Source organism: Patagioenas fasciata, chromosome 1 (assembly GCF_037038585.1).
Source record: "Patagioenas fasciata isolate bPatFas1 chromosome 1, bPatFas1.hap1, whole genome shotgun sequence".
NCBI lineage: Eukaryota > Metazoa > Chordata > Aves > Columbiformes > Columbidae > Patagioenas > Patagioenas fasciata.
Window position 1 is genome coordinate 72722339 of NC_092520.1, and position 21871 is coordinate 72744209.

At 35.0% G+C, this 21871-nt stretch overlaps 1 protein-coding gene across 2 annotated transcripts in view; it reads right to left on the reverse strand.

Moving 5' to 3' along the window:
• The window catches only part of TBC1D23 (TBC1 domain family member 23), a 34972-nt gene that overhangs the window by 9054 nt on the left and 4047 nt on the right, over positions 1–21871 (reverse strand). Inside the window, exons 2-15 of one of the 2 annotated variants that reach the window (XM_065829338.2) lie at positions 17471–17582; positions 17139–17244; positions 14333–14537; positions 12181–12304; positions 9907–10031; positions 9750–9793; positions 8799–8902; positions 7881–8003; positions 6728–6820; positions 4375–4545; positions 4119–4161; positions 3289–3398; positions 2481–2623; positions 1272–1316 (exon numbers count right to left, since the gene is read on the reverse strand). In XM_065829338.2, the coding sequence (XP_065685410.1) occupies positions 1272–1316; positions 2481–2623; positions 3289–3398; positions 4119–4161; positions 4375–4545; positions 6728–6820; positions 7881–8003; positions 8799–8902; positions 9750–9793; positions 9907–10031; positions 12181–12304; positions 14333–14537; positions 17139–17244; positions 17471–17582 (1548 nt within the window). The remainder of the gene's footprint in view (positions 1–1271; positions 1317–2480; positions 2624–3288; positions 3399–4118; positions 4162–4374; positions 4546–6727; positions 6821–7880; positions 8004–8798; positions 8903–9749; positions 9794–9906; positions 10032–12180; positions 12305–14332; positions 14538–17138; positions 17245–17470; positions 17583–21871) is intronic. The other variant, XM_065829337.2, reaches the window with a different exon arrangement.

Consider the following 21871-nt stretch of genomic DNA (forward strand, 5'->3'; position numbering starts at 1 on the left):
AGAAGATAAGCAATATGACTGAAAGGAGCAAGTAAAATAACCGAAGTATAATCTCAATATATCAAAAATTCTTGGTTGCAAATATAGATTCAAGTGTCTTTCAGTTATTGAACAGTCACCAAATGTTTTAAGTTGGAATTTTGACACTCTTCTACCATGTTCTGAAAACTGAACAATAAAATGTTGGGAGAAATCCCCATGGTCTCTAGGATTTCTAAATTAACAAAATATATTATGTGCTATTGGGATTTTCCTTTTTTTTTTTTTTTTTTCTGTTTTAGGAGTAGCAGTTAACATTACTATTGGTTTTGCTCACACAACACCATTCCATAATGCTTACAGGTAAATCCTATCTCAAAGTATGTGCAAGCTACTTGAAAGAAGAATTGGTACACAATCCTTGAAAACTCAAAACAGCATTTTAAATCTTCATTAATTTTTCCAGAGCCAATCTTCACGCTTTTCAGTCTATGAGGGTCAAAACCTATAACAGACAGTTCCTAAAGTAGAACCAAAGTCATTATGCTTGAGCTGTCCTTCATTTATCACAAGTAATTTCATGTAACCTCAAATCACAATTTTTATTTCTGAAATAATTATAAGGCAATAAATCTGAGACAAATGCAAAGGGACTCCAGATTTGTGCAAAATGTGGAAGCTATTTGAACAAGATGAGGGAGAGTTGCAAGGTGTATTTACTTATTAACTCAGCATTTTGATTCTCCCAGTGATGAGCACCTCTGTCTCTATCAGCATCTTCTTTCAACCATATGATGAGAAGCTAAAAAAAAATAATCACAGATTTCCAGAAAGAATTTCTGTATGGGTTCCCTGCTACATCTAAGGTTTGATAATGCTTTATCAACAGTTTTTAACATGTCTTTTTCACAGTTGTAGTCTCTCCTGTTAAAACCTTAAGCCATAATTTTTTCAGTAATTGTCCTGGTGTCTTTCACTATTACAAGTCACTAATAAAATGTATATAGGAAATGACAAGTAAAATAAAAGTTCCATAAAAAGCAATAGTAAGGAAGAGAACAGAAATAACAAAGCAAAAACTAAGAGAAGAAAGCACTGCCAACACATTATTTTTCCTCCTCTAGTCCCCTGACCAGTACTTGTAAAACCCAATAGTTTTAATATATTAAAAATCCCTAAATTGAAAATATGCGAGCAATTTTGTCAGTGTAACCAATGCTTACAAATATTGTGATGCCATGCTGAATACAACAAAGGTGGTTTTAGTCAGACTGCTGAATTATCAAGCTTACCGCTCCAGGCTCGCTCTGTCTGGCCAGGGAATATTGAAAGGTATTCTACAGTATGTTGGGGCAGAGGACAGAACAAAAGAATTACAAAAAAAAAAAAAAAGTTTAAAGGAAAAATCTGGATAAATAATTGAAATGCTCTATATTGGCCATGCATCTTCTCCCAGGAGGATGTTTATAAATAAAAACAATGCTTCATGAAGCTAACCACAAAGTAGAGAAATATTTGTAAAAATTCTATGAAAAGATGCATTTTTCATTCTACGTATGGCTTACATATTAGCCTTACCTGAATTCTTCACAACAAAAGCTACTACCAAGTGCTATTTAAGATTTTTTGCTTCTGGTTGCAAAACAATAATAATTAAAAAAACTAAAATCCAATACAAAAATCTGTACCTTTTAATCAGGTACAAGACTACTAAAACCTACTGTTAGTTCGGCATGTATTTTAAATCCTCCCATCAAACAAACACCAGCTGTGTAAGATTCTTAAATACCAAAGTCCTAGCAACATATAGCTCCAAAGGCTGTATTTTAAAAAACTCTAAATTAGGCTATTCGATTAAAGTTTTGACAGATGAAAACTGTTATTCTTCTTATCTAGTTAAGTATTTGCAATGATGATTTGCACCTTTGAAAGTGCCTTTTGTATGTTTGCACATTCTCACTCCCAGCTCTACTTGGAGATACAAAAAATGAACAAGAGTAGACTCTGGGTTTGAAAAGCAGCTTTACTTCAGGACTTGAAAAATCAACATCTTCAAAAAGGTTAACCTCAACTTGACAGTAAAAAAAACCCCAAAACAACAAACAAAACAAAACAGAACAAAACCAACCCAACAAAAAACCTATCCAGAATCCTCCTGTCATTCACCCATTCCATTAGTCAGGATGGGGAGGAACTGAAATAAAAGTCAAAGAATTGTTAACTTCTAGACTGAATTCAGAATCAACACATTATAAGTTGTCAAACTTACCATGCAGTGACAAAAGGCTGCTCACTCTGGCCTTGCAATACTAAGGCAGCACAGTAGGCTGACTGTGCTATGATAAAATTGTGAGGAGGGTAGGGACTGGAAATCTAAAAGCTGAAAGTGGAAAATAACTTTTTCTTTCCTGATTAGCACAGTCTTCGCATTTACAAAATAGCCACCTGAAATGGGAAGTCATTCCTCACTGCTAATTCACAGTGAAATATAAATGACTCACCTGTCCACTGGAGTAGATGTATTTTCAATAAAACTAATAACTTTTTCTTTCACATTTACAGATTTAGTCTTCAAAGCAACTGTCATCTTATTCACCAGGGACTTTACTCCTTTTCCATCACTTGAACCATTGGGAGAATCCCCCTGTAAAAGTAACTCCTTTGAGGATTAATCATATAATGTTATTTCATCTCTAGTTTGTTAAGAAAGGAAACAGACTACAAAATAGTACTCTTCTGCTTTCTGGTAATCAGTATAATGTTAATTATAGCATTAAGTATTCATTTAGAGTTCTATCAAATGATAGCAACAATACATGTCTGAAGTGAAGATGATCCAATAAAGCAAGCTTAACAAATCCTATTACTGAGCACTCTGCTATGAAAATCCAGAGAGGAAGGAATCCTATTAATGATAAATCACATGCAAATTAAAAGTCAAAATCCATGTACAACATATCAGCTGTAGAAAAGAGACAATTGTGAGCTTCCCCATGAAACTGTAGGCCAGTTTTACAGTAGCTTTTTCCCAGAGTGAAGAAGAGACAGGACAAGAATTGTGTATTACATATATTCTGCTGGAGAACAACTGCAGCAAGTTCTCTACAAGCTCTTTCACTGAAGAGGATAAAAATGTTCAGACCGCCTCCAACTAGTCCACGAATACAGTTTGAAACTAACCGCACAACTGAAAATAATCGTGACTTGCAGTAATGCATTTTACAGAAGAGAATGAGGAATATGAAGAAAAAATTCTGTACACTTAGGGCTCCCATCCCTCTATACCAGCTGAGCTTAAAATTCACTTACATCAACAGAGGAGTTTATGCTACTTCTTGAGCCTGAGGTACTAGCAATCCAGTGGCCATATCCATTCTCTGGTCCTTCCACATTTATATCTGCTAAGTGCTGCTGGAGGGCTGTTAAAAGGCCATTAAAAATGTTCAGAACCACACTAGAATTAGTCTGTTGATGAAACATACGGTCTATCAAAGACTAATTAGTAACAATTTGTGCTCCACATGACTTAATAAAACAGATAAATTCAGATACCACAATAATCATCCCTGGCTTTTCTTTCAGTAGTACAGAGGCATTAGGATAATCTTTATTTTAGTAAAGAAAAGAGCTAAAATTCAGGACCAACTAAAAATAAATCACTGCTTGATCCTAAATACAGTTGTTACGACACTGCATATATTGACCGGTAATGTCTCTATACTCATATTGTAGCACAGATGTTTCCACGGTTGCAGAGCCCAATTGATTCCAGCACCATAAACTGCACAATCATGAACAGATTATTTGAGAAAACACAACAATAATTAATACTAATTATGAAATAGCATCTTCATATGGATCTGCAATGTACAGAGGCTAAACATCAAGAATGGTAAGTCAGAAGAGGGAATTTTCCCACTTTCTGTATTAATCTTTCACCATTCAGAAATGTGGTTAAATCATAACAGTTAAGCACAAATGTGCAAGTGCACAGTGTTGATTTACACAAAACAAAAACCTGACAAATGAGACCTATTTGCTATTAATTTAGCTGATTTCTAGCAAAAACCTAATAAAAATATCAGCAGTGTTAAGATACCAAGTTTCCTCAAGCCAAAGCTCATTATTAATAAGCTTACCCATAAATCCTCCTTTGGCAATGCTTACATACTCCTTATTTTTCTGTAACAGAAAAGACATTTTTGTTTGAAGCAAAAATCTGTGGAATGAGTTTTGCAAACACGGTATTGAAACAGGTTAATTTCATAAAAACTGTAAACTTGAGTAATGTAAAAAAAGTTAAGATTTTAAAGGGAAAATATTTTGTCACTGAGTATCAATATGTGCAGACACACTTTATTTCAGTTATTAAAATTAACAGCAATTTAGTTGTACCTGTAAGAAGTGTGCAAGTACCATGTTCATATACATATCTTCTTCTTCTCTGCCACTTCCCATGAAGCAGAGATGTTCCCCACCAGCTACGGAGCCAGACTCAATTGACTGTTTTTGTGCCTCTAATAGGGATTTTACAGACTGTGCAAATTCTGCGGGGTTTTGAAGCATCTGTAGAACAAACAAACAAAAAGTGTTGTTTGATACCAACATACTGTAACAAAACTTGTGAAAAGATATAAACTTTGAAAATGGTTATAATTTGTGGAGCACAAACAAGGTAACACCACCACTGTACAAGACACACACTCAGAGGACAGCCAGACCCAGACCTCATGTTATGTAAAGAACACTAAGAATGGTCCTTTTCTTCCTTGCTCCATCTTGCTATACCCAGGAAAGATATGCAGCTAACATTTGTTAGTTTATTTTCAGAGACACCAAACAATAGTGGAAAAAGTCTTTGCAACTTTCACGTTGCATTAAGTTGGCAATATGGCAGAGGGACTGATCTCCATATTTACACATGCTTGAGGACAACATGTTCACACTTACTAGTTCTGAAACCCTCTAAAATACCTAGAATTTCTAGCTGTCAGTGAGGTCCTCCTCTTCTTGTCCCCACCAAGCTTTTTCTCATTTACTTATCAAGATTTTGAAAACAAAATAAAACAAAACAAAACCAACAAAAAACTATCAGAGTACAAGGAGATACTTGGGATTCTTAGTACTCTCAAAGAGCTAAGGCCATGGTCTCCTGAAGGCCTATTATGCATGCAAAAACAATGAGCAGCTACATGAAAGAGACGGAGAAAGAAATACTTTCTAAACACAGCTGAAATTTTAATCTGCTCTTGTGGGGAAGGCACTTCTTTAAATTAAAAAGGAAATACTGACCTGTAACTGGATGGGGGCAGGGGAGGGGGGATGCGGTGTGCCAACTGGCACACACTGCAGAAGTGAATTCCAATATGTAATTTAAATACAGACAAACTAATGACATACAATTTAAGAATTGTCTTCATGGACTTCTTTTTCAGATATTAATAGGTTTTAAACTATTTAATATTATTGAATATGATGTTCAATTACAGCTAACAGAAGGACACACACATACCATCGTCAAAGTTCTTCCCTGAACAGTTTTTCATCTAGGCTAAAACCAAGATCATATAATCATAGAATAATTTAGGTGGGAAAAGACCCTTAGGATCACTGAGTCCAAACCTAGCACTGCCAGCTGCCCACCACTAAGGTGTGTCCCTGACTGCCATGTCTGCATGCCTTTTATAAACACCTCCAGGGATGGTGACTCCACCACTTCCCTGGGCAGCCTGTTCCAATGCCTGACAACCCTTTCCCTGAAGAATTTTTTCCTAACATCCAACCTAAACCTTCCCTGCTGCAACTTGAGGCCATTTCCTCTCATCCTATCACTTGCTACTTGGGAGAAAAGACCAACACCCTCCATGCTACAACCTCCTTTCAGGTAGTTGTACACAGCGATAAGGTCTCCCCTCAGCCTCCTCTTCTCTCCTATATAATGATACCCGTGCAAATAATACTGAATAATACATGACTTGAATTAGAGAGGTAAAGATAATAGATGCAGGACTGAGCTTACTAAGAAAGATTAAAAAAAGCTTTTTATGGGGTATATACATAGAAATCATTCCATGCAGCATCCATAGACTGCTTGGAGTGAAACAGTAGAGTGCCAATCTTGAAGTGAAGAATACACTGTATGCCAGTTGTAGCATAAGTGATATGGAGGAAAAAAGGACAGAAAAAAAATACGATTCAGTGTTCATTTAGGAGTTAATAACCAAATGGAAGCAACAGCAAAGTAATTAGCCTGTAGTACGTCTCAGTCCCAAAATTAATGCACTTCTCCCACATTGTACTGCAAAAATTGTAAAGCAGCAACCTAATCCTTTTCAAGACATATGCTCCTTACAAGGAGGTTGTAGTAAGACCAGCTGGAGAAAATAAAAAATGCTACTTGTTAAAATTAACAACAGCTTTCATTAGAAATTATGATGCTAAAAAGAGATCTCTCCTCCAATGAATGTCTAGTCTTCAGCTGTATGGGTGTATGGGTTTCCAGTTCTAATAAAAGAACAGGAAGTCTGGAATGCCAAATTCTAATGTGATTAAGGAATAAATAAAATGATGGTTCTACCAATCTCCTTTGAATAAACTAACTTTTGAAACCTCATCACATAGCTAGACACTGCAGTTCACAGACTAGAGCCTAAAATAACAATAATTTATTCTTCAAGATACACACTTCTCTGCCCTTCAGTTTAACTTAGGATTCAGAAATCAGTAGAGAAACAAAAAGCATACAAACCAAATCTGAGTCTAAATGAAACGCTGTTGATAAATGCCCAGCATTGTATTGCTCTGCAGGACGACAATCCACTACAAAGAACCTTACTCCTTCCTGAAAGAGAAAAAAATGTGCTTGTTACAAATTTTTAAAATAGTGTGATCACTGATTGGAAAGTACATCATTCAATTATATTTTAATACTAATTCTAATACTACAGGAATCCATCAAAACGGCTAACAGCTATCAGAAAATCTTATTTCATTTGATTAATCTGAACTTCCACAGTTGCTAGACCACCAACAGAATTCTAATAGTCATTTCCCATTCATACACCAACTTGCCCATTAGAAAGGATCACGCAAGTGCAAAACAGACAGAGTAATTGTTTCACCTCTACTGAGAAGAAATATAGCGGATATGAGCGCACACATCAACAAGAGATCTGAAGGGACAACTTTGAAGTCCCAATCCAACAGTCCGTCACTACTCAGCACAGCACATAAGGGCAGCTTTATATCCCATCAACTTAAACAGGATGCAAACAGATGCTAAACTTTGGTTGGACTAGGGGAAAAAATATGCATGATAAAACCGAGGCCTGGAAACTGTTTCAAAAACCCAGTAGTCCATAAGAAAGACTGTAATCTAGCGACACTATTATCCATATATTTGTCTTAATGTAAATGTAGTCCCTGAATCTAAATATGTCTGCAACTAACTACTACAGAAATAGCTTGAATCTTTTTTTGTTGTTGTTTTGTTTAAACCTTTCATTGACAAAAGACAGATATTTCATAATGGCATTCTTCTCAAAGGCATTGAATAGTGGGGTTTAAATTTTCCTCTACCATAGCTACATTTGTAAAGGAGATCAAATTAGCGAGATATTATTTTAAATCTCTACTCCCCAGATTCAGATCAGCTGTATTAAACTCCCCTGTGCTGTAGCTCTGGTTGCTACAGCACAAATGCATTGCAGTCAGCAGATCAATTACAAGGGAGACAAAGACAAGAATACTTTAGCAAATACTAATCTGTGCTGTTAGCACTTTAAAATATTTGTGACACACAAAGTGGTGATTCTTTTTTTATAAAATTGGGGAAAGAAAAAACCACCCACAACAACAAAAAAACCCCAAACATTAAAAAAAGAGTAATTCAGTATACTGACTCCTTGTTGCTGATTTGCTTGAAGAATCTCAGACACAGAAACTGCTAGACAGAGCGCCTGGCTCAAGTCTGTGTCATCATCTTTGAGGCCCAGCAAACTGCTGCCAAAAAGACTGTGGTTGTCCTAACAAGGCAAGAAGGGAATAAAAAAAGTTAACTGAAACCATTGTCTTTAGATGTGAAGGCTTAAAGTAAAACTACACCCACTGTGTCACAAACATTAACCCTGGCGCATGTGTATCTTGTCCACACAGTCATCAAATTTTTGATCAACTGAAATTGTTCCTAAAAATCATGGCAAGGCCTAAACTTCCGTTATAAACATGCTTGTTCACCACTCTGACCATGCAAACATGACAAAATACCTCTGTGGGTTTTTTTCGGTTTTGTTTGGGTTTTTTTCTTTGCTTTTTGTTTTGTTTTTTTAATCTCACATAGCCGTCTACAAACATTAGAGAAAGTACATACGAGCCAAAGGCAATGACTACCTATTACTTTTACTTAACGAATTCACTACAGTTGGATATGTTGAGTAAGGAAGAACTGCAAGAACAGTGTAGGTTATCACAGCTTTATTTCTACTAAGTGACTTTTTCCTGTTGTAAGTATAGCTAGGACTGCTGTGCGGTCTACTACAATGCAATTGTGTCAGTATGGCATTTTTGCTTCATTGGTTCTTAAAAGAACCTGGTTTGCAAAATAAGGTCATCAATGATGAAGTGCAAATATCACAGGGAAGCCTCTCTCCAAGATGTTTCACTTATCCTCCTTATCTTTCAAAGATCCTAACAGTAAATATCGCCAGAGTAACAATATGAAAAATTGTTTAAAAATCACCATGAAATATTCAAAGTTACTGTCAGCAGGAGCTTAAACAGTCACCCAAACCAAGAGAATTTCAAAATTACTTTGTTATTACCTTCCTGAAAGAAGCTGGAGTTTTGCTACAGTAATATTGTGCCAAAGAGAAGAGATCTTCTATATCCTCTAAATCAAGATTGGCTGGTGAAGTTTCTAAGAACTCTGAGATATACAAACAACATTAAGTGAACCGTTTTTTCAGATGTAGAAAAGAAGCACTTTACATCTTCTCACATCATAAAATAACAATAAACAATTGAGTTTATTGAGTAAACATGAATGTTGATTCATCCACCAGGTGCAATGAGAAGATACAGGAAATACTCTTTATCCATGGGAAACCTATGCTATTTGATAGAAGTTCAAACCTGCTACACAAATTATTTTTACTGCACTCTTACCTCTGTATAGTTTTAGCTTTCAGTTGTAACACTATGTCAGCTGCCTTTTCTAAAAAGGGCTGACCAAGAGAATCCTCTAAACCACAGTACTCAATCAGTAGTAGATGGTACAAGGGTATAATTTTGCAGTATACAACAAAGATGCAAAATTTAAAGCACCTTCATTTTTAACTATTAGGAGATTATTAATTCTGTTTTATTATTCCATGTAAAAAAAAATTAAAAGGCCAATGAATTAGGCTCAAGTCAAGTGCATATAAAAATAATAATCTGGAAAATGGAACAAGTGCGGTAGATTTAAATAAGGATTTGAAAGCTGCTGCTTTCAACTTAACATGGTGATTATTTCAAGTACTCCAAACTGATGTATAAAACTAGGTGTGGGAGTGCTAGAAGGAAACACACAAAAAAATGTTAAGGACAGGGCAAATGTGATGCCACAGAAGAACAGCAAGAAAGGAATTAGTGGGTGAGGGACTTCATTAGTGAGAAAAATCACAGGGGAAATAATTACATAATTCATTTATTTAGTAATGAAAAATAATAATAAATGAGGATTATGCTATATGGTAAATATTTCACTAACAGCTATAGAAGAGAGTACTTACTTAGCATTTCTTCTTTATCTGATTCTTGTGCTAAGATAACGTCTCTGAAAACAGTAAAGTCACAGGCATAGATTAAGTTAGTAAAACCCAAATGGAACAAAAGTGGATTAAAACTCTGTCAGCAAGGAGTGTCCTAAAGAATTAGCTAGATACTTACTTTGCATTGACAAGGATGATTAACATTAAGAAATAAATAAAGAATGGATCTGCTTGTTGTAGATACCCATCCCATATTGCCTGAGTGACTTCAGCTGAACAGTAATATGAGAAGAGGCTTCCAAGCTAAAAATTTGGAAAATTGTATGAGAAAAAGCAATAACCATGAACAGTCTTATCAGTATAACATTCCTAACAGAGATAAAAGATATTGAAAAGAAAATAAACCCAACAAAATTATGTTAAAACATACATTTGTAGTACGTATTTAAGGATGGTTCTGCCCTCAAAAACAATTTTTGTGGAAACAGTGCAGTAATGCTACAGATTATCTGTGAATAAATACGCCTACTGTGAAGGGAAACTCAGCTGTACATTGTCAGCCTTGCAACTTCAACCAGAGATAACATGATCAGGCTGGAATACTGTTCAGCTCATAGTCACTGATAAATATCAACTGTACCAAGAAGACAATAATAGAAGAATATCTTTACTCAACTAGCTTAGCAAATACAACTTTGAAAGGATCCTGTAAACAACATTATTTTTATTTTTTCACAGTAGAACCAAGCTAATTGAACATGGTTGCACATTAGTTTGACAACATCACTTTCTTAGCATTACAATTACATTATGATGCTTTATGGCTGATAAATTACACATTTGCAAGCACCAGAAAATTCTCATTACCATTTAACAAACTGTTTGCCTGTTCCCATTTAAAAATACATCCTCTCTGATAAGCAAAGTTCAAAGTGGATAAAAGAAAAGGTAGGAACTTCTTTTCATGCCAGGTATTTGCAATCATACCTAACTCAAATGCATACCGGCTCGCTTCATGGGGGTCTTACTGGACTTGCTGACGCATACAAATTCTGTAGCAACACAGCTACAGCTTTCAAAAGCTCAGTGTCTGTTCTTGAACACGATCATGGAATATTTCAACAATTCCTACTATACTTTTATAACAAAAGGTGAGATCTATCCCATTCTAAGTCAAACGCAACTGAAGGCAAAATGTCCCTGAACAACAAGGCAATGACAGGTCTCTGAATGCTGCTTGTGCATTTCTACACATTAGAAATACCTCTATATAGACGAAGTTTTTGACAGATGGAACAAACAATTTTTATGTGATCTCACCATACAAAATGAAGCTTTAGGTTTTTTTCTAAAATCACACACCAGAAAGCACGACACTGAGGATTGGCAGCTACACTAGCTCATTTCCCTACCTCCTTTCAAAGGGAAGATTTTTTTTTTTACGAATGAATTACTAAACTTTTAATAAACAACTTCGAAGAAGTTCGTATTTACTAAGGAATATTATATATTAAAACAAGGGAGATTCAGTAGTAAAAAAAGACCGGATTGCTCTTTTGAATGCTGATGACTAGCAAAAGGCAGATTTTGAAAATATGAACACATTTTAATATTCAAATTCATCTTTAAAAAAAATAAAACCAACAAATACAGACTTTGCAGCTTAAAAAAAATAATACTGAAATTAATTCTTAACTGGAAATACACAGAGTTACAAAAAAATTTACAAAGCTAATGGGTACAGAAGAAGAGCCTAGAAGAGTTCATGGGTCATAAAGCTGTCTTTTACAGACTCTGCCTCTGCAAGCACTGTGTCATGATTTTGTAGTGCATATACTAAGTAGCATTGAAACGTAAGAATTTTGCTGCTTTATGTTGTAGTCCTGCTACACATGCTTTATAAAAATGACTGAGATAAGCTCTTTATAATTACTCCCAACTCAAGGCAGTTTTAAAGTTAAGGTGAGGAGGAAATGACCAGTTCTTGAAAAACTGTGCCTAAATTCTAAAAGGCATAGCACTGTATGAGGCAGTCAAATATATCTATTAGCATGGAGTTTTTTAAAATTATCAGTAATTTGACTTTAAAAAAACCCATTAGGCTGATGTTTATCCATATCTACAGCCGTACAGCTGCCCACTATAAAAACTAACATCACGGCTTCTTACTTTTTGAGTATAACAGTTGGTCTGATTCTTACTTATTCCAATAAGTTCTTAACATCAGTGGCTGAATTAACATCCAGAACAATAACAATGTGATGTTAACAAGATCTCATACCCTACGTTAAACAACTGAAGACTAAAAGCCCGCACTATATTAACACATGCAATTTATTTTAATATACGCAGTACTAATCTCTTGTACTACTCTTCCACAAACTGGCAACATGTACTTAAATGTTATTAGAAATTTATTTTTCATTATGTTTCCCTACTTTCACTTTATTACCCAGTTGAGTGCATATGAGTCTGGAGTCATCTTCTTAGTATCAAGAAAGGAGCAGAGTTCAGGCTCATGGTACTGAAGAAGGAGTCTAAATAGATGAAATGGTCTTCCCTTCATAAAACAATCCCTAAAAAGTAGCAGTGAAAGTAATCGTAAACCCTCCTGTAATATTTCAGTTGTTAGATTTACAGTAGCAATTCATTATTAGTTGTGATTATGTGATTTCCTATATTGTTCTTTTAATTCACAGGGACTGATCATGAAACCAACTTGCCTCAAGAGTCAGAAAAAAAAAATTACACCACTATATTAGTAAGGTAGGAGAAAGAACAAAATACTGCCAATACTTAATAGAGTATAAAATACAGAAGTATTTAAAACAGATTTAAATATCAAAGCAAGGCTAGCATGATATCAATGTCATTAACTAAAAATCAAATTTTAGAAAATATAAATCATTCTAATATGGCAGCCAAAGGAAATCTTAAAAATGCTTATTTCACACATGAATAACAAATAAATATCAGTTCATCACTCAGAAAACAGAGTATTTAAAATTAAGAAATAGTTGTTTAAAGACATTAGGAACAAATTTCAAGTGTATAAAAATTGTTGTAAACTTAGGTGAAACTCGACACACAGATCTCCAAACACAATTATCAGTCGAACTTTCTTAAACAAAGCTATGTCTATGGTGCTGAAATGGAAACATTCACACGGAATTACATGTGGGAATTATTTTATGAAATTAACAGAACAACTCTGACTTCTATTAAGTTAACATGACAAAAAGTGTGACAAGAAGAAAAATATTCTATTAATAAATTTAGCCTAAGAATCTAGAACTGCAAATTATTTTCTGTTTGAATGGTTAATATGGTCAATTATTCCAGCCAGCATTTTGTTAGAATTAATTCTTAATAAATATTTCATGATAGTTACAAAACATAAGAAATGTGAATAGAAAGTGATTAAAAAAAAAAAAAAACAAACCAAGCAAAACAAACCAGCAAGCTAAAAATGAAATCTTTATCAAATAGTCATGACGATCCAGCTGTCAAATGTCAAATTGACATTGAAATGACCTAAGTGGAGATTTGCAAATATACTATGAATTCCCTTTCATACCTTTCAGTCTCTCATAAAAACAACCAAGAACAACAAACTCCCACAAAACCCAAACCCAAAACCAACCAAACAACGAACAAACAAAACCACAAAGAAACTCATAGCCTACATCTCGTTGAAACATCACCTAGGTTCTTACAGAGGAACTTCAATATTAGACACTCTGAAAGTCTTCTACAGCTAACAGTATATGAATTACATGACCATAATGCCACTATCCCCAAACAGTTCACAGAGCCCAACAGTATTTTAAATCACAAACAGTCACAAGCTGAGTCAAGAGACAGGACCGATAAATGTTTCCTGCCATGACATCAAATGTGCGCTTTTCGTATGGAGGGCACACATCCAGTAGCTGGGCCAGAATCTCTTCTCCAGGGAATCAGACTAAGATCTTTAATTAGAGACTATCCAGATATTATTTCACAAGGTCTTAATCAGAAGACCTTGTAGCCTCACTGAAGCATCATGGTGCTACTGCAGCATAAATAAAGAATTATTTTAGTGAGAGCATCTATATAACAGCATGAAAAGCTCTATTTTTTAATTTAAAAAAAAAAATCAGTCCCAACTCAGTAGAATACAGGGAAAATAGCAACTACTTCTTCTAAAGAGATTTTGAGACTTAATTAGTGCTTATGAAGTATTTTGAAGTGAAAGTGATAGAAGCATTTTAAATACCAAAAATGCTGAGAAAGGATAGAAAAAACGCTTTCACATAACATATATGAAGTAGATAGCTTCTAAACAAATATTTTTGATATAGAATGAAAGGACAGCTGTTCTTTTTAAGACACATCGAGTCTACATCAGTCACATGCTAATTCCTTATATCTTAAATCAACTCAATTACCTCCTGGACTTCAAACCAACAGGTATTGAAAGATGGGTCAATTTATTGTCATACGAAGGAATCTGACAACTTTGCTACAAACCGCTACTCTAGCCAAAACCAACATGCACATCCTTTCAGAAAATACTTTTAATGCCAATAAAAATAGTATACAGGGAAAAGAAAGAGTTTTACCTTGGAATGAATTTATTCATAATAGCATAAAAGCAGTTGTACAAATCACTGCGTGGCAAACGAAGCTGTACCAGAGGTTTGAGTAGATGTATCCAGCCAAGGCAAGAATTGTATTTAACATTGCGCGACTTACAATAAAAAGTAATAACAGACTCAATATCCAGAAGTAATACTGACTTCTCCTCTTCTGGCACTGATAGCTGGTCTGAAAGAGGCACCGCAATATAAATCGTATTAGTGGCCTTTCAAGAAATTGAATGAGAATATTTCACAGCACAATCGCACCAGCAGAGACTGTCTGGGGAAAAAAAAAAAGCAGCACAAAATGCCCCTCTTCTATTCCTGTTTAACATGCTCAGCACATAACTTATGCCCAACTCTAGAACAAATTAATTTGTATTTCAACACAGTTCAACCCACAATGCATACTTCCAATTCCTCAAAAGCCCACTGACATGCAAATCTATGAAAATCAGTAGTTTGAAATCAGTTATGCTTAGAGACTTAGATTTTAGTATTAACAGAAAAATCACATTTTTAATCTCTACTTCAAAGTAATCTTCCTAACAACAGTTTAAATTTGGGATTGTTAGGGTAACTATAAAAAGAGAAATTATTTGATTACATACACCTACACCTGGCTTTTAAATTTGATTTCATACTGTTGTTAATCAGAAGATACACTAACCATGAACACCTAATCTTTTATATAATGTAGTGCGTCATTTCACATTCTTACAAATGTTGTAAGGTACTGACAAGTAGAGATGTCCCCTATTTACTGACAGACTAATTCTGAATTCGTAACTTTATATTGTTGCATTTGGATAAAAACTGGCACAACAATTTGATACAAAACCAGTTCTGTAATTAAGGTTAGCAAGCAAAACACTTCTTAAATACTGTCATTATCAAGTTGGATATATACACAAAGCTTAGGTTTTCATTAGTTGTAAAGCATCTTTCTGCATAGACTCTCAATTAAAAGGCTGACGACACTTCCGAATAACTACTGGAATTCACCTCACTTGAAGCAACAAATCTAAAACATATTGAAGTATGTCAATACCATGCCTCAAATTATGACTTCCTCCATGTGATGGAATGACTACTTAGCTTACTTACAGTTAAATGTATCGGTCTTTATTTATACAGACTGTAGTGAAATTAGACTTTTGTCTAAGTTCATACAATTTCCCATGTAACATTAGATACCTCTTTAGATATTTTAAATGAAAAATCTAGCATTAAATACACTTATGAACTATATAGTTGAGAAATAAATTTGTTTTCATCCATTTAGATTATGTCAATTTTACTATAGCTGAACTAACTTAGAGTAAAAGAAGGAAGAACCATGTTTTGTGCTGGACAGGGGCAAGAGATGTGTACTCACTACACTGATGCAGTGGCACTAAATTTCTAGCGAACATTTCCCACCCCCAATTACAAGAAGCCCAGGAGTCTCACTGCTGTTAGGTGAAAGTTTTCATTAGTGAAGTCTTTAATATTTTCCCATCAAAGCCAGTCAATATTTGGTATTTCCTCTCCTCTACCTCTCAGGAAAATCAAATAGTACATAAAACTCAAATGCCATCTGATGATTTACTTTAAATTTGGAGACTACTTGCTTTGATAAAACACTGAAACAGAGAGATTAAATCCAGCTCCAAATTGAAATCTCCATATAACCTTTATTCTGAACTAACTTCACATTTATTACTTTAATCAGTTTCATATTGTTATATATTACAAAATATTTGCCATAAAGACAAAAGGAGAACTAACCGACATTGAAGTACTTAATTTTGTATGTTATGAATACTAATTGGGGTGTTTTGCCATCTTCCAGAAAGATGCTCTGATTTAATTATGCTGGATTTTTTTCCCCTCTTCTTTACAGGATAAAGAGAGAAGGAAAATAAGCCCTACTAAATTCTAGGGCTAAAACATGCAGAACTGCATTTTAACAGTAGGCATGTGTGTAAGCATGCAATAACTCCATTCTTTGCCTTAACTTGCAATTATGCAAGAATAAGTTAAAGATTGACAGCTAATAAAATAGAAGATTCTCTTATTGATGCCATAAGAAGTAGTATCCTAATTTATGAGTCAGTATTGACTCCATCACCTGATCACTGATTCTAACGTTGTTGCCTGGTGTCAGGGATTTGGCCATTTTTGTGATGAGTTGCCAACCAGACCTTGTGGCAACTCCTTACAGACATACTGGAATATTATTTCCAATGTCCTGGCAGCATCGTGCTTTCACAAACAAAACCTTTAACTTTTGCTGAAAACACTATTAAAGAATACCTTTTTTTAAAAAAAAAAAAAAAAAGTCCTTAAACTCCTAAATGTTTAATACATTTCTTCCCTTAGGGGTTATACACATTTGGTGCTACACTAGCTTCTCAGGTTAAGTATCAGTCAGTAGACAATTAAAAACTTGAATGGCACTACAAAAAACACTGTCTGGTTTAACAGATGGAGTTTAGAAAAGGATCTAAAATATTTTCCACTCCTGGATCTTTCTTCCCATTCATCTCTGATCATGCAAACTATCACGTACAGGCTAATACTTTAAACTTCCATGACGTCACCCATCTCAGAGTCAGAGTACAGATAAGATACTACTGTTTTCTTACAAATTCTTTCTGATGTTCTCTGCCCTCTCATCATCTTCCTCAAAGCTTCCTCCAAAATGTAAACATCATTCAGGTTAATTAATTCAAATAACAAAGCCCTAAGACAACTGAGAGTACAGAGGTTTTTGCATAGGTGATCTAAATGTAATTGAACTTACCAATTAGCTCTTGGCAATCCTTATGAATTGTATTCTGCTCTGGTAGGTCTAAGGAGCCATCCCAGGATGCTAGGCTGTCCCCCTTTCCTACAACATTAAGTGCAATCTGAAAACGAGAAAAGAAAACCCACTAAATATCGTAGTATCCTTTTGTAGCTACCCATTTATTGAACTCAATGAAGAGGAATATCCTAAAACTGAATCAACATACACGCATATTAAAATTCCAGTATTACGTCTCTTCTGTACAGATGCCTGGTAATTAAATCATTTACCTCGAATCAATTGGAACTTCAAGTATTTCGTGCTTCTTGCTTTAAGTTTGTATTTACCTTCCAGACTTTGGCCCTCAGCTCAGCAGGCAATTGCCTTCCTTGAATGATGTTTCTCACAGTTTCAAGATCACAGCCTCCCTCTTCTAGAGCATCTGCAAGATCTTTTTCCCTATAATTATACATAATGTGTTTATTAGAAAATAATTATACAATATTTTTCAATGTTTATGTATTAAATAGATGTAGACAGAAGGCTATTATCAGGCAAAACTCACACATCTGTAAAGATACCATATAAGACAATTTGCCAATTACTGAAAATAAATATTTGCAACATGTTTATTTATCCCTTTATTTTTAAGGCTGCTTGTTCAGCTTCTAATTCCATTCGATTTACGTAGGAGAAAAATATAAGTTCAAAGTACTTTTTGTTTGCTTTCATGAAGATGCAATTTTGCAAAATGTGTCATAAAAATGCAAATTTAATTGTTGTTTATAGCTTAAGAGATACATGGCAAGTTTTCACACACATGATGCATTCAAAGCAAACACTACACCTAAATTAGATGGCAGAGTTCTTTCAAGTAAAATACTACCTGACCTAGAAAACAGAGAACTTATTTCAAAGGTTTAGAACAGTCAGCTTTTAACCTTGTCTTTCCCTGAAATGGGAAAGGACCTTTTAGTCAAACTCAGGCTTACTTAGCTATAAAGTTCTAGTACCATAAGTGTAGACACAAGCACAAGACTGAACTAAAACATACAAAAATGTTAATAATGGTGTAGAAAGTAGCAAAATACATAAATTCACAAGACAGTCAAACAGTAAGGATACCTTAAGTTGCCATAGTAAGCCAACAGAAGTTTGCAAGCATTATAAGGAAGAAGTGCATTCAGAAAGGATTACTTTACAATATCTCTGATAATTTCTGTGGACTGTGTCAATAGTTCCACGCTGTCAACAACGAGAGAATCACATCTGATGATTTCAGGAATTTCACATAGCACAGCAGTGGTAAAGCACCAGGTTCACTGGAAAAATAGCAACGGCAGTGACACGTGTCCTGTAGGAAAAACTTCTCTCTTACTGTCTCCTCTTAACTGTTCTCTGCTAGCTCTGACACGTGCCTTAAGAAAGGCTTTGCTTCATATACCCGAGGACTTAAACACATAGCCGGGAGCTTTATAGCCAGAGCAAAACATAGAACATGATTGTTTATTCAGGACAGATATTCCAGTATGAAGAGGCATTCCTTGTTGAACAACACAGCTATTGAGACGTGTAATGACAGATGTTAAAATGTTATCAGTACAATGCTTAATTGATCCACATGTTACGTACTACGTTGTCAATTCCAGACACCCACGGTAAAAAAATGTCAGCTGTTGAGCTCTGTCTGCTTCTTTCATTTGCATATACCCACAACTAACTCCTCGATACAAAGCTTTGCATGTTTGGTCTTCTGAAAGCTTAACACACAAATTTCTGATTTCCTAAATATCACCCTTTTTGATAAACAGACTGAAAATCTCAATCCTGTAAGAATGCATGCATGTACTTAACATTAAGCAATGAGATAGCCTTACTTGAGACTTCTCAAAGCATTTACAAGTTTGCAGAGTAAGCATTTGCCTTGCATTGTATCAGCCAGTTTCTTTGCCAGTACTTTTTGGCAGCACTTCAAATCATATTTCAAATATACACTGGGGCACAACTAATAGTCTGTCTTCTTCACATGATTTTGTAAATTTGGATGAAAGAAAGTACAATTTACAAAGAGACTGACCTGCCTTGTTTCCTTATGTTTTCAGAATTAAAAGAAAAATCCCAAAGCCAACTTGTAGAACTGCAGGGTGCACTGGTGAGTATCACCTTCCTTCGACAGAAACAGGGATGGAAAAAATACACAAGCACACTTGCACATCCACCACCTATCCTGTTGTCCAACTGTGTACATAACAATCAATGCTGGAAAAATTAAATCATCATATCAGTTCAACCTGAATAAAATACAAGTATTTCCAGGACGCTTACACCAAGAACCCTAGCACTCAGCAGAACTGCACAAACTCTGGGATGATCTCACTTCAACAGAAGCCAACATCAAATATCAGCTGAAGAGAACTAGATGCTCTTAGATGTATTGCAGGTTTCTGTGCACACTATGTATAACAAACAAATTGGAGAGCAACAGCTAGGCCTTGAATTGTAGCACACAAAATATGATCAGTTGCTACAAACGTTATCCAAGTATGGAACTGAATGCAATAGCTGCACACATGTTGTATTTCAGGTCGAAAGGTCTTAAATTGGAATTGTTAAATTTAGTTTCTATGTCCTCCAAAGAAAATTATTTGGAAAAAAAAAAAATACATGAAACAACACATATACACAAATCACAAAAACACACCTGGCAAAGAATGTCTCACAGACCATGAGTACTAATTCTACCAGTTACTTGTACCTAATAGTCACAGCTTAAAAAGCTGTGCACAGGTTAACCTCAAGATCAACTTCAACATGGTATCTGCAAATGTGTGCTTCCTCCATTTCTTTTATAATGTATTACTAGGTGCAAGATCTTATAAATAAGTAGTCCTCTGCCCTTTGCACAGTCTGAAGATGACAAGCAAATGCTAGATTTACTACTTCACTTTAAAAAAGTAAGAATCTGACATGCCCATTTCCCACATGAAGAGATGTGCTGTATCACCACATTGAGTTAAATGAAATAACAGCAGGGAGGGAAAAATGCCTTACTCTATTCATGATTTAATTAAGTATTCTTTTCCTCCATCAATCCCCAAGACTGTTTACAGGCTTGAAGTGAAGACTTCTCAAAAATGAAGAAAAATTATTTTCTAATAATTATTCTGTTCACACTAACCTCCAAAGTACCATGAAAGTGATCAACACTTTAACAAGAGTCCACCAGCTGTGTTTTACCTTATTTCAGTCTGCGCTACAGATGTCCTAGCAAAATGCTAGCAATCTGGACCCCTGTCTTTTATGAGTGAAGATCAGCTAGGAAGTTTTCTGTTCATATGGAAAACAACTATTGCACTTACTCAAGAAAAAATGCAGCACTTCTCTTTATAGACAAATGCTTCCTGACCTGAACATCCTTCTTTTTACTCTACCATAGCTCCACAGCCTGACTTCAGACGCTATTCTAAATTTTGGTTAGATGTGTACAATTCAAGCCTATACCCAAACCATGGCCTGAAAGGTTAATTTCCATAAGACCTACTGTTTAAAATGTCACAACGCACAATATTGCTATTAGTGTATCTGGAGTAAATTTTCATACTTACAGAAGGATCTATGAAATTCATGCCAGTCCAGTGACATACTAAAATCAACAGGTAACTACCTTCACAGAAATTCAATATGATTTTTTTTCCAAGCCAAAACATTTAAGATGTGAGAGTGAGCTGGAGGCATTTTAAAAAAAAAAAAAAAAAAAAAATATCAACTATTGGTACTTCAGCGTCACTTATTTTTTAAATACTATTTATTTTATTTATATATGACTCTAAGGTAGTTGATAAGAATCATTTATAAATACTAATGAAGAGATTAAGAAATCATGGGGATGTGAACAGCAGGCAAAAGACAGGAGGAAGTGTTTTGATAAATTACAAATACATAGGAAAATATGTATAGTATTAAGAAAGCTATAATTAAACATCACATGACAATGGCTGGAATGTATCTGCTAAAGTCATTAAGTCTGCTCCTTTGTTATTAGGCAGGACAGATCCTTTTGAATTGCTTCTTCCAAGTCAAAGTGCATTTTTTGGAAAAAAAAGCTTCAAAAGTTTAAAGCTTTAATTTGTAATGGGCACATTTCTAATATTAACTTCTTATTTTCACAGCCCAACAGGTATCTTCTACATGTACCAAATTCATTACCTAAAACACACTTATCAGTCCAAAACAAGATGATCACTCTTTTTCCATATACACTGGAACTACTACCGTAATATACGCCCCTCTGTTAAAGATATTACTGTGGCCTAAAAAGGTTAAACCACACTTGGATTATACCTCTTGTCAAACTGCTTCCCATATTCTGATCACTGATCTGACGTCAGTGTAACACTTGAAAAGCTGCTTTGTTTATTTTCACCCACACTCCCCAAGTGACACACTCATCGTAGCTGCTCATACTATGCTTCAGGTGGCCACCACCATTTTCAGCATAAGAAGTGGTATTTCTTAAACATCTCCACACATCATTCCTGTTCTCCCCAAATCAGAAGCAAGGCTGCTACTAGCTGAACCTTTGCAAGAAGTATCACTACCAAACTACAAAGTTGTTGTCTCCTAAGTCATCAAACACATCCAGTTTGCAAATTTCAGTGTATTTCTGGTAAGTGTAGCATGCAAAGAAAACGCAGGCAAATATATCACAACGCTGCCACCACAACTATGAGCAGTGCCTGTACATAGCC